The sequence below is a fragment of the Ictalurus punctatus genome, chromosome 16 (genome assembly GCF_001660625.3).
Source record: "Ictalurus punctatus breed USDA103 chromosome 16, Coco_2.0, whole genome shotgun sequence".
NCBI lineage: Eukaryota > Metazoa > Chordata > Actinopteri > Siluriformes > Ictaluridae > Ictalurus > Ictalurus punctatus.
Genome location: NC_030431.2, coordinates 19157178 through 19169852, shown reverse-complemented (window position 1 = coordinate 19169852; position 12675 = coordinate 19157178). Strand labels below are relative to the sequence as shown.

The 12675-nt window shown below is 39.8% G+C and overlaps 1 protein-coding gene and 1 long non-coding RNA gene across 12 annotated transcripts in view; one reads left to right on the top strand and one right to left on the bottom strand.

Moving 5' to 3' along the window:
• The window catches only part of ppip5k2 (diphosphoinositol pentakisphosphate kinase 2), a 40713-nt gene that overhangs the window by 15985 nt on the left and 12053 nt on the right, over positions 1-12675 (bottom strand). For all 10 annotated transcript variants that reach the window (XM_053686703.1, XM_053686694.1, XM_053686693.1 and 7 more), the window contains 18 exons: positions 9994-10148; positions 9806-9907; positions 9327-9488; positions 8042-8163; positions 7010-7111; positions 6203-6289; positions 5852-5927; positions 5626-5735; positions 5293-5378; positions 5042-5167; positions 4501-4622; positions 3845-4027; positions 3238-3379; positions 2923-3146; positions 2281-2408; positions 1336-1450; positions 1072-1179; positions 860-976 (listed from right to left, as the gene is read on the bottom strand). In XM_053686703.1, the coding sequence (XP_053542678.1) occupies positions 860-976; positions 1072-1179; positions 1336-1450; positions 2281-2408; positions 2923-3146; positions 3238-3379; positions 3845-4027; positions 4501-4622; positions 5042-5167; positions 5293-5378; positions 5626-5735; positions 5852-5927; positions 6203-6289; positions 7010-7111; positions 8042-8163; positions 9327-9488; positions 9806-9907; positions 9994-10148 (2267 nt within the window). The remainder of the gene's footprint in view (positions 1-859; positions 977-1071; positions 1180-1335; positions 1451-2280; positions 2409-2922; positions 3147-3237; positions 3380-3844; positions 4028-4500; positions 4623-5041; positions 5168-5292; positions 5379-5625; positions 5736-5851; positions 5928-6202; positions 6290-7009; positions 7112-8041; positions 8164-9326; positions 9489-9805; positions 9908-9993; positions 10149-12675) is intronic.
• LOC108277050 (uncharacterized) lies at positions 8134-9562 on the top strand. Of its 2 annotated transcripts, XR_001815055.3 has the most exons (3): positions 8134-8232; positions 8478-8590; positions 9334-9562. It is a non-coding gene; the product is annotated as an uncharacterized LOC108277050 (long non-coding RNA). The 2 variants fall into 2 exon arrangements; XR_001815054.3 differs by lacking the exon at positions 8134-8232 and having other exon boundaries at positions 8242-8590.

Here is a 12675-nt window from a genome sequence, read left to right as displayed (position 1 = left end):
AAGTGTCACAAGGTTATGGCTGCAACATTAAGCCACTTTATCGGTCATCTACACAGACTTATTCATCCCTTTTGGAAGTACTCTGTATATGATTTACAAATATGAAGATACATGTTAAATAATTGAGCTTAAGTGAGAATACTGCATGTTTTGGTGTTTCGGTTCAATTAAGGCATTTAATGGCATTTGCCAGAGCCACATCAACCTTCAGTTCTCACCTGGTGTCCCACTGAAGCTAAGCAGGGTTGAGCCTGCCCAGTACCTGGACGGTAGACCTCCTGGGGAAAACTAAGGTTGGTGCTGGAAGTGGTATTAGTGAGGCCAGCAGGGGGCACTCACTCTGAGGTCTGTGTGGGGCCTAATGCCCCAGTATAGTGACTGAGACACTATACTGTAAAAACAGCACCGTCTTTTGGATGAGACCCTAGACCGAGGTCCTGACTCTCTGTGGTCATTATCACAGGACACTTCTTGTAAAGAGTAGGGGTATAACCCCGGTGTCCTGGCGAAATTCCCCCATTGCCCTTATCGATCATGGTGGTTGAGGAGACCCCCCCAGTGTAAAGCACTTTGAGTGTCTAGAAAAGCACTATATAAAATGTAACTGTAAAATTTAATGTGATGATATAATCAACTGCACAGTACCAGAAGTGTTTCATCCTGAATACAGAAGCTATGTGTGAGCTCTAAAATTTCTTTGCTTGATCTCTTTGAAACCTTTTTTTTTTTTTTTTTTTTTTTTTAGCCACATTACATCACATGAAAGCCAGAGCTGGAATGTTTTAACAACTCAGTTGCTGCATTGTTTGCAGACTCAGCCAGACTGAAAGCATCAAGCTGTCAGTCAGTTGTATCTAACCTCTCTGGATGCTGGTCTGTAGCCAAATCCTGATGGAAGGTTTTTGTCCTCTTCACAGCCTTTTGCTCCCGGACTGAAATGCAGTTCCACATGAAAACGCTCCTCTGAAGATGGATCCTGAAATGACACAGCAGCCATTATCTAAAACGTAACATCACCCAAAGCAGGAGCTCCATGCTGGCCTCATGAAAGCATGCAGACTGCAGCGTTACCTTATTGGGATCCTCATACAGCATGATCACAATCTGGGTCATGTAGTTAAGCTCACTGACCACTCTCATGTAGTCCATGGCCCTCTTCCACTGCTCATCTTTGGTCTCCTGCAAAAACATTCACCATAAGCAGCTGACATGAAAATGAAAATAGCAAAACTAAACATAGGTCTGAAACATAACTCCCTTTTATGTTCACAAGGTATAGTGTAAAGCTCGTAGAGAAAATTACATTCATGGAGATGGTACTATAAGATGGCTTACATCACAGAGAGCTCCGTAGCGTAGGATGGAGAGGAGAGAGTGCACATGACTCTCACTGGTAAAGTAGAGCCTGGTGCGGACATGACGCTCCGGAGACATGACTCCTCTGGAATAACTGAAAACAGACCGCAGTGACTCAGAGACACTCTGACAGAAAAACTTGAACGGTTCTTTGTGTACAATCGTTCAGTCTATCAAATGAATCAATCAATTTTAAAAAATCAATGCATTTGACTAAACAAATCCAACTGGAAATGTTATACTTTACACTACCAGTCAAAAGTTTAGACACTCATTCGTTATTTTATCCCCCCCCCCACATTTTACAATAATAGTAATAATAAAGTCATCAAAAATCTGGAATAATAACAAATGGAACTATGGAAATTATGTTGTGATAAAAAATCCAAAATAAATCAAAGTAATTTAATATTTTAGCATCTTCAAAATAGACTCCCTTTTTGCCTAGAATTTCCAGAAATGTATTCTTGGCATTTTCTCAACCGATTTCTTGAGGAATTTCCCTGAGATGCTTTTTAAACAGTATTAAAGGAGTTCCCACCTACGCCGGACTCTTAGTGGCTGCTTTTCGGAATATTTCGCTCCAAGTAATACGTTTAAAGAATATATTTTTTGTAAATAAAATGTTAGTTTTCTAATGAAAGAAATGAACATGTTGGCACAATGATATTTTTATGAGAAACATTTCAGTCAAGTGTCTCCAAACGTTTGACTGGTAGTACATGTGAGCAAGATTTGTTTTCATTCGTGCCAATATTGCACAAGATCCAAGTGACTAATATATTCAATATTGTCTCCCATTTTTTTTTTTTGATAATGCTCAGAGCTCTTTGCGCTTCCATGCTTGAACAAGAACACATATATACCTTTTTTAAATCCTTTAAAATGAGTAAAGAAAATAAGTACACCCCGGCTGTAGCTTACACTGGGTGAAGTTTGTTGACTGTGTCATCATCCTGTGTTCTCTGGAGGTCGGAGCGGATTTTGCGAATCAGCGGTGTGCAGTAGCCTTTGGCAATGTCCAGTTTCTCAGCTTGAGCAATACCATATTCCTGGCAAAAAGAATTTACAGTTCTACTGCAGTACTAACTAAAGTGACAGATCCCACCTCATTACTTTGGGCCTAGTCCATATATAAACATGGCTAAATCCAAAAATGTATTTATTTTCTTATTTAAATTATTATGATGGCATTTTCGACCATTTCAAAAGTAAACAAAACACTCCAAATTAGCCTAATCTGAAAAAGGTTGTTTTCATATTGTAGGAGGAAACGAAGCTTTTTAAAATGTATATAATCGTCATGTGATGTCCGAAATTGCAAGATGCTGTTTTCTGGATGAAGTATTTTACTTTCTTGCTGGACTGCTTTATATAGTATACAAGTGATGAAGTCATTTTCGAGATTTACTGTAGATGGGAATCTTTTGAGAAACAAACTATTATACCTATTACAACTAAGAAAATCTAGTGTGGTCAAAATATAAAAACAGCATTTTAAAAATGGCTCGTATTAGTGCGCAACTCTGTCATGCACAGGTATCACCTATGACATGTTCACCGAACCTGTGGAATGACGATGTCAGCCAGCGCTTTAGACAGCCTGTAGATCTCCATGGTGTTATCCAGCTTAAGCGAGCTGTTGTGCTGCACGTCGTATTTGATGCAGTCGTAGATGTCTGGGATCTTACTGATGTTGTAGCGTCCATTTTTCATCTTGAAGTCCTTCTCCAGTTTGGACCAGCGACGCAGCATCAGCTCCAGAGTCTCGCTGTGGTACAGCTGGATGTCTGTGTGAGAAAGAGTGAGAGAGACAGAGCTATAGCACTAGCTGGATGAGAACTGAAAGCTTTCTTTTCCCTTGTTGTTCTGGCTTTGTACCTGCTGACTTGGGGTCCTCCATCCTCTGTCTGATCTGCAGAGTAAGGTTTTGGATGAGGGAATAAACTTTATCGCACGTCTTTACTGGGTTCTTGATCATCTGCATGGACTTCACTAGTGATGTACTCGTAGTGGGAGCCAGCTATCAAAAGAAGAATTACACAAAAAAAATTTAAACGCAAACAGGGCAATGAGTGGTTTGAAATAGGGATAGAAAAAATATTTTTAAAAGGTTGAGAAGTAGTGTCAGTTCGGAAAAGTACAAATACAGAATGATTGAAAATACAGAGAACTGAATTTTGACAAATCAATGAAGTCAACTACATTACAGAGAATAAAGAAAAGTAAAATGTACTTTCTCAAGGTTGTGCTGCAGCAGCTACACCAGTGAAAAAAACACTGGATTTTTTTATTTTTTTAAAAAACAAACAAAAACCTTCACCAAACTAAAGCTCCAGGGCAAATATGTCCTTGGAGCTCACAAATCACTATGCTGTTTTCTCAACAAAAAAAACCCACTTTAAGCTTTGACTGTCTTGCTTGGTGAAAAATGCTACCTTCTACCTACTGTGTTTAAAACGCCTGTCATTTTGAAACAGTCCCAAACCTTTTCATAGTCTTCGGGAGTGAAGTCTCTGTCTTTCTGCAGGATCTCGTGGAGTCGAGCTTTAACTCGCTGTTGGCAGCTGCTCAAAGAGTCGCTGTCGCTGTCCAGCAGACCATTCATGTTGGCACTTTTCACCATCTGCACCAGGATAGGGGTCAGCTCACCCTCCAGTGCCAAGAGACCCTGCAGAAACAAAAATAATTTGTGGATGTGAGCGACATCAAAAAAAGCACAATGCTCTTACCAGTCCATAGCCTAGCTTGTGATCTATGAGGGAGTCAAATGAAAACCTTACTTACCTTTTTTGTTGCATTGTTTATTGTAAGTAGGTGTCACAAAAGTGTAGAGTTTTTCTACATAATCCTATTTTCATTCAATGCAAGTGTTCCAGCTCTAAATGAATGTCCAGACTCCTCTAAAAATTCTACTTCATGGTGCAATTTGAAAACTTTATGGTTTTCATTTGTCTTACCATCCTAGATTAGATAAATTATTAGCAGTAATAAAAATGTTAAATATTGCTTTAATTCTGAGGAGGTTGTTTGCCATCACTGCAGCTTTTGCAGTTAAACTGTAATGTCACATTCAACCTGTTTGGTGAAGAGGTAAGAGGTGTATTTTCAAGCACTCCCCTGTGTCCAACAGTGCTACAGTACCTTGGCAAAAGCGGCTGCAGTCATCTGAACCCGGCCCTCATCAGAAGCGTAGATCTTCAGGTCATGTCGATATGTGCTGTGCAGACGCAACAGGCCACAGCCAGGAAAACCTGCGTAGTCACCTGAGGGATATGCAGCCACATTTTTATTCTGAACAAAGACAATCCTTTGAAGAAGCATAACTGGTCAATCTAATGCAGCTCTGAAAATTGCAGAAGGAGCTTTAGATAAAACTTGGGCAATGGAAAAGGAAACGTGTTAAAGTAAAAAAGAAATCTGCTCACAGAACACTTGACAGAAAGACAAGGAAGTGCTTAATATGCTAACAGCAATAAAGCAGAGATTCAGCAGACTGACTGTTTAATCAGCTGTGTTTGAGGCACTGGGATTACTCCATTAGTTTATTTCACAACAGTCTACTTGCAAACCCTTTGGAGAAGCAGTTTTCCCTCAAACATTAATTTATCTTTTAGCCAAAGGAAGAGGTTATATAGTGAGTATTAGAGAAGTGAGACATGTTGTGGTTTTCCTGTAAATGTACCTTGTCCACCAGGGTACATGCACCTAAAAGCTCGACCCAGTTCCTCTGCTTGTACCCTGCCTGCTGGAGTCAACTCCCCACCCCATTTCAGCACCAGTAGTAAGGATGGGTCATCCCTCCGAACATCTGAAACACATATGCATACACAGTTGTGAGAACTGCTAAGGTATTAGAAGACACCGACATCCATTTGACACACTCAAATAAGTTTATGTATACATGAAATTATGGGCAATACAGAAAAGTCTTACCTTCCTCTTCACTAGATGTTTTTGGGCAGCCGTGCGGGAGATATGTTAATTGGACCTTGCGATTAATACCTGAAAAATGGCCATACCTGAAACGAGACATGGGAACTTGTGTTGGATTTATATATACACACACACACACACACTATAGTTGTGTTTCCAGTAATCGAGTCCAGAAGTAATCACAAATCATTACGTAACCATAGTAACCAGCTGTAAGGATGTTTAAGCACCAGGAAAGGATCTGTGTCAGGTTAAAGACCAACCCAAGTTCAAGCACCACATTTGGTCCACAGCTGAAAGAGGCCAATCATGGTTATGGAGAACTCCACTTACATCTCAAGGACCGTTTTCAGCTGCTCAAGTTTGGCTTTGCTTTCTTCAATTTCCGTATCATTATTCTGCCCTAGTTCAACCAACAGCTGTCTGGCGATGTCTAAAACTTCCTGTTGTGATAAAACATGAAGTAATATTCATAAACTGCGTCAGGCAATATAGACATCCATATGCAACCTGATAATGGAACCTTTCATTTAAAAATACTCAATGAAAACGTCTTTACCTGAAGTTGCTTTGGCTTTTTTAGTTTCAGCTTTCCACTTTTATACCCTTCGTATTTTTCAAAGAGGTCAAAGAATCTGAAAGAGACACACACAATGACCCATATACAAGCAGCTTGAACCATTTCACTCCATAGCAGTACGGGGGAGTTATTTTTCAATTCTGAAAAATTGCACTCGCTGAGAATAAGCAGCAAACCTAACATCAGCTCCAACAATCTCTGCATGCACTTGAGGATTACAGCAAGAAACAGGACCTGTACTGCATCAGTGAATTTTATAGTTCTTGGTCGATGATGATGATTCAAAACAGAGCTTAAGGAGATAAACACAGAGCACAAGCAGTGCAGTACCTTTGATGTCGAACCTCCATTTTCATCTTCTGCTTGGGAGTTCTGTCTCCATGTCGGATCACAGCAATCACACACCTCAGCTCCATCCTATTAAACATGACATACAGCAGTTATAAAGAAATAAAACAACCCAGAACTTGTGGTGTTTATAGCAGAGCAAGGTAAAAATAAAAAAATACAACACTGCTTTTAATATACTTGGCAACAGTTAAGTAAGGAATAAAACATGACAGGGTGGTTTATCATTTTCTAGAAAATCCTAAAGTGTTTCAATCCAACAGCAATTTGTCGATGATAGCATATTTTAAAAAAAGCAACAGTTCATACTTTTTATCCGTTAAATGTTAAGGAACATGTCCTCAAAACAAGTTAGTTCCTGTTATCGTTCACACTATAGCAGCTAAAAATAGTTGTTCTGTCACTTTCTCTGGACTTTAAAAAGACAGGTAAAATATTGCTTAGCTTGTTACAGAGAAACAGCAAAGCACAAAGTCTCAGTCCTTAGACTTTTCTGTACAACTGTTTTATTTCTAGCGATCACGAAGACCTGACACTGGAGGCTTCTTCCATAATATGCTAAAGCGTAATCATACAACCAGAAAAATATCTGCTATAGAAGCTGTTACTATATAGCTTTTATTATAGAAACTATATAATGGTAGAACAAGCTCGTTAATACAACTCTATGATTGGTCTTGCAGCCTGAATTACTGCCGGAAATGTCAATCAAACTTTCTGACCGCCAGATTTGAGAATAACAGTACACTAGTATAACAGTTAATAATCAATTGTCAATAAAGGACGCACATTGTCCCGGAGGTGGTGGGAACTATGGGAATGTCTTCTGCTTCCAGAGGGATGGACCACGGAATCTGAAACTGAGGCGCTAGCTCTCGCATGATGATATTCCTGAGAAAACAGAGAGAGATTACATGGCAAATCCTTGTATTCATGTGAACTATTCAAACTGTTCAGAAAATCATGAGAGCGTATTTGAGGTACAATATATAATTATCCAACTGTTCTTTGGATGAGCTGATTGTAGTGGCCTGCCCCAGATTTCATGGCTTCACACCTGATTAGTTCAGAAACCCATCACAGATCTGACCCTCATTAACCTTACCTAATTGCAGCCAGGATCTGATTAAAATGGCATACAAGTCTGATATAATGTTTGTACTGAATGAAATTCGGTGCATCAGCACCAAATGTTTTTTTCTAATTCTTGTCTGTGATTATCGTATATCTTTCAAGCGAGAGTTAGTTAGCGTGAGCCTCCAGATTATTTTAATTACCTCTAACAACATGTGAGCCCTGCCTCAGGTCAGAGGTGTAAATGATCTTAGAGATAGAAAAAAACAGCATGTGCGGGACCCATACAGAGCTAGAGACCGTTCACAGTTCAGGGTCAGTGTTTACAAATTAGAAAAGATTTCGCCTGGTGTACAAGGTCCAAACATTAACGAATTGGAAGGCAAAAGCTAATAAACCTGTATCAGCCCCCTGCAGACTCTAACATCAGCGAACTTAAATAAGATGTTACTTAAAACCAGCACCCTGTGGTTTCATTGAAAACAATTAGAGTTCCATGGAGTGCCCTGTACAGAGAGAGAAAGAAAGCAAAAGGTCTTTTCTTTGCTGTCGTGTTTGATATACAGTATAAGCCAGGTTAACTGTCTACACAAACATAGCATTCACTCATTAGATAGTACTGTTTTATGACCGAGAGAGAGAGAGAGAGAGAGAGAGAGAGAGAGAGAGAGAAAGTCCTCAGCTCACCACATAGTGGACATAATGAAGGGGGAAAAAAAATATATGCTGCATAAAAATGTTACATACCCCAGAATTTTTGCACAGTCATCATAATATTTCATGGAGTTCTTCACAAAGCTGAAGCCATTCACGTCACAGACGTATGATTGGCCGTTAGCACGAAGAAGGTCAAACCCACACACTGTTTGCTGTCAATAAAGAAAACAAAAAGAGTGAAAACATCACTGTTTATAGTACCACAAGGGCGGCTAGTCAAGGTAGGTTCAGTGACATTGAGTGACATTTTCCCAGGCAATATTGTCCTTTAAAATACGGTTCTGTACAAGCTTTATGTAAAATTCATTCAATTATTCAGGATTTTTGTTACATGTGTACATAATACATTGCTCATGACAGATCTAAATCTCTGTTTGAATAGTATACTTCTGCTCAATCAGTGCACTTCTGGTAGATGTTTTGAATTTTTATGCAGCTTCAACCGGCACTGTGTTCTATCTAGCAGACGTTGCCAATAAAAAGGAAGATGGATTTGTTCAGGAAAAACATGCCGGGCAGTTTGACAGCCACGGTGAAAACACAATGACAGAGAAGCACTGTGAATGTCCAAACAACAAGGTAAATTTACAGTCTGTTTAAAAAACAAACAAACAAACAAAAACATTTGGATACAATAAAGGGGAAGGCAAAAATATATCCGAACATTTAAAAAGTTAAAGCATAAGTCCAGTGTATTTCAATTTAATCCCAAAAATGAACCATAATAAAGATTTGTTACTTTAGAGGCATCTGTCAGGTGTCACCAAAAATAGTAATAAGGAGTAATAAGGACTGCTAAATGTTAATTAACATATGTTTACAGTAAAGTGTTGTTCCTAGGGGTGTGACAATATGCTGGTATATTGAGATAAAAACAATCATACAACATAGTCGTACTATAATGTTACTAGTACAAATGATGTCATCATGAAAATACTCAAGGTGTTGTGCATCACTTGTTATAAGTCCTGAAACCAGATTTTTTACAAAAAGAAACACACCAGTACCAACGCTGTGTGTTAAACCTCTAGTTAACTGTAATACAACTGTCACCACTTGATGGCACAGCATCTCCACAGCATAACAAAGAGCCAAGAAACTTTTCATTGTACTGCAGTTATTTACTGCCGTGACTCAGCGATTCCTTAATATAACTCTGAAACAGTGTAATCCCCCAGCTCCACAACTCATCCGGCCTCCATGAACTGCTAAGTATCCGCCTTACTCGATAATGACTTGATAATGAGATTCAAATTTCAATAATAGGCTCAAATGCACTGAAAATGAAGATCTCAATTCCACTGTATGTGCTTACCTTAAAGGCCAGGCAGACTTTCCAGGCGATGAGCTTCTCTCTGGCGTTGAGGATGACAGGATAGCGCACCTCTTTTCCTTCACTGTCTCGTTCCACCTTTCCATCCAGAGCGGGAGATTTACGGGCCTCGGCGTGGGCATAGTCTGGACCCACTGTGTACACCTGAGGCGATATGTACGCACGTGTACGCAAACACACACCAGAACATATGAATAAACAGAACACATGCTTGGGAAGTCTGTGTATTTTTGTTTGTATGTGTGTGAAGTGAACAGATGGAAAATTGGCTATGCCTGAGCAGACAGTCCTTCACAAGAGCATATTACACACGGCTTCAGCACCAGGGCACTGTTCCAAGTAATACTAATCATGTCACAGCATCACACACACTGTGGACACTGAATATCTCTGCCTTGAGCTGAGGTAAACCTTCAGCTCTGAAGAGCACTGAATGACTTTAAACTTATTACATTTATTACCTTAACGTCAGTCCCATCTGTAGGCATAAACTCTTCATATATGTAAGAGCCGGTTTTCCGGACACTACTCTCAGGGGAATAGACACTACTTCTGCTGCCAATCTGCAAAAAAATAAAAAAATAAAAAATAAGAACAATGACATAAGGATATAGTATCTTATTTAGATTGTTGTTTGTGTGTGTCTAACCTTGCGGAAGAGCCTCTGGCTGCCCCCTCCTGCAGATGTGGGGTAGTAGATATACACATTATGGTCCTCAGCACTCACTGGCTTCTCCACAAAAGGCTTCTGGAAAATTTCCCCATTTACCTCCACATGATCCTCTCCCTCAACCAGGTTACATTCTGTCACCATGCACATAAACACATAATAAACAAGAGATACCACAGTGATGTTTTACCACAAAACTGTCTGCCAGATAGCTTAATGTAATGCTTTGGGACCAAGACACACTCACTAACATTCACTTTAATGAAGCAATTTGAAGACTGATGTGCGTCTTGGAAAATTAATAAATTACTGGTGAACTATGCTATGGGAAATCAGAGCTTCATATCGTGATGCATTTTGCCCCACGTTAATCCTTCCCCGTCCATCATTATCCATATAACAGAGACAGCACATCTAATCTTCTTAAAGTGCACCGAATATGGTTTTTCAAATATTACCCTACATGGAGTGTGTTATAGAGCTGTTTGTGAATGTACAAACGTCTGCAAAGTTTCAATAATCAAAGCGCAACGCAAACTGGGTTATTGACTCCCAAAAGAAGGAAGCGATTCTGAACAGCTGAAACGAGTCGTTAGTAATTCCAGACTTACTTCCTGTACTAACCTACGTAATTTGGTAACAAAAGCCCTGCCTCTGGTCTTCATCGGCTGCTCATGAACAGCCGGAGCTGAAACTTGTTATGGTAGTGGGCGTTTCCTCCTTCCCAGCCCCCAGCCCCCCCCCCCATTTTGACAGCGGTAGACCAATCACAACAGACTGGGACATCTGACCAATCAGAGCAGAGTATGCTCTCTGAGAGGAGGAGTTTAGACTGAATCCTTTAGAACGGATCTTTGAACGAGTCGTTTGTGACACTGGGGGAAAAAAGGTAATGCTGCAGTTTAAATGATGAGCACGTTAAAAGTGTTTTTTGACCTCAGATGCATGTAAATCTATTGTAGGAGACCTTTAAAACAAAATTAGGCACGTTTCAAAACCATAATAGGTGTGCTTTAAGCCAGAGGAACCTAATCTTTTCAGGTGAAATATGAATGGAAACTCCATCAACCAGCAATAAACAGAAACGGGTCCCAAAAAAAAAAAAACATCTTTAATTGTTCCGGAAACATTTCATTGTAATATGTTACAGTTAATAATGTCATTTTTTAAATCCATGTAGCTCGAAATCCCATCTAGCAATATTTTACATCACAGGTATTCAGTTAATCTATGGGGGGAAAAAAACAAGGTACATTTATTTTACTATTTTCTCAACATAAATCCTAATGTTAAAGTTTGGCATGTTATACTGCACATGAAAACAATGACAATAGTACAGAGTGGCCTTTCTGTCAGCTTGAACTAGTCAGGTCATTCTCCGTTGACCTCTCTAATCAACGACATGTTTCCTTCCGCAGAACTGCTGCTCATGTTGTTTTTTCCATATTGCACCATTCTGAGTAAACTCAAGAGTCTGGTTGTGCGTGAAAATCCCAGAAGATCAGATAAATCAGAGAAATCCATAATCAAACCAGCACAAACACAGTCTGGCACAAACAATCTTGCCATGGTGAAAATCACCGAGATCACATTTCTTCCCCATTCTGATAGTTGATATGAACATTACCCGAAGCTGCTGGCCCATTTCTGTATGATTTAACACACTGCACTGCTGCCTGACTAGATAATTGCATAAATGTGTAAGTGCACGTGTTCCTAATAAAGTGCTCAGTGAGCGTATCTGTCCAGCCCATGTTCTGATCGTATTGGAGAGAAAACAAAATGTTTCTGGTATGTAAGCATGCCCAGATTACCAGCGTGATTATCACATGACAAGAGCACACACAGAGTTTATCAAAAACAGAATGTGTGTTAATGAAAAACAAAGCAACACGGCATTGTGTTCCGGTAACGATCATGTTGTGATCACTCCAAGCGTTCCACTGAAGGCACACACACGCTGCACAATCTTGATTGCTCAGAAGGGATTGATTAAAGTGTGCTCTTACTGAGACAGCAGTCAGTTCTTTCTGACAACTTAAATGTCAGCTAAACCGTTCCCGCCCTGGCCTGATTGATTTTCTATTAATAGTTGCAGCTCTGTGCAACGCTGACAAAATGCTGTTAAGATGTTCTGGCTCTTCAGTCAAAAAAACACCTCTCTCGCCACTTCTGAGGATTCCCTTATCAAGAAAAGCCAATGTCTGTAATTGAGCTGTATAGAGCCTGTAGGTTTTCATCCAAAGTTGCCTACATTAGCACTTTTGTAGAAATCCTCCTTTAACATTCCCAGGAGACAGGGAAGAAACAAGACAGGAAGTGTTTACTAAACATCTTCACTGGTGAGGGCTGTTTTGGGGTTGTTGTTTTTTTTTGGCTCAATAAAGCTTGTGAGAAAGACGAGCCACCCTGTCTCACTGATTTGCATGATTAAAATAAACAAGTCTGAAAGATGCTTTGCGACATCGCTGTAGAAACACAACCGTCATCAGCAATTCCACTTCACCTCACTCGCTTACATAACGGTACACAAGAGACGATGCCGATTCAAAGGATGCAATTTTCACATGCAGCTTCTGGCAACATCAAGCTTGAATATGGCAGAAATGAGCAATCTGAAGGCTGATGGAAACCGAGAGGCAGACTCGTAGGAGAAGGGGA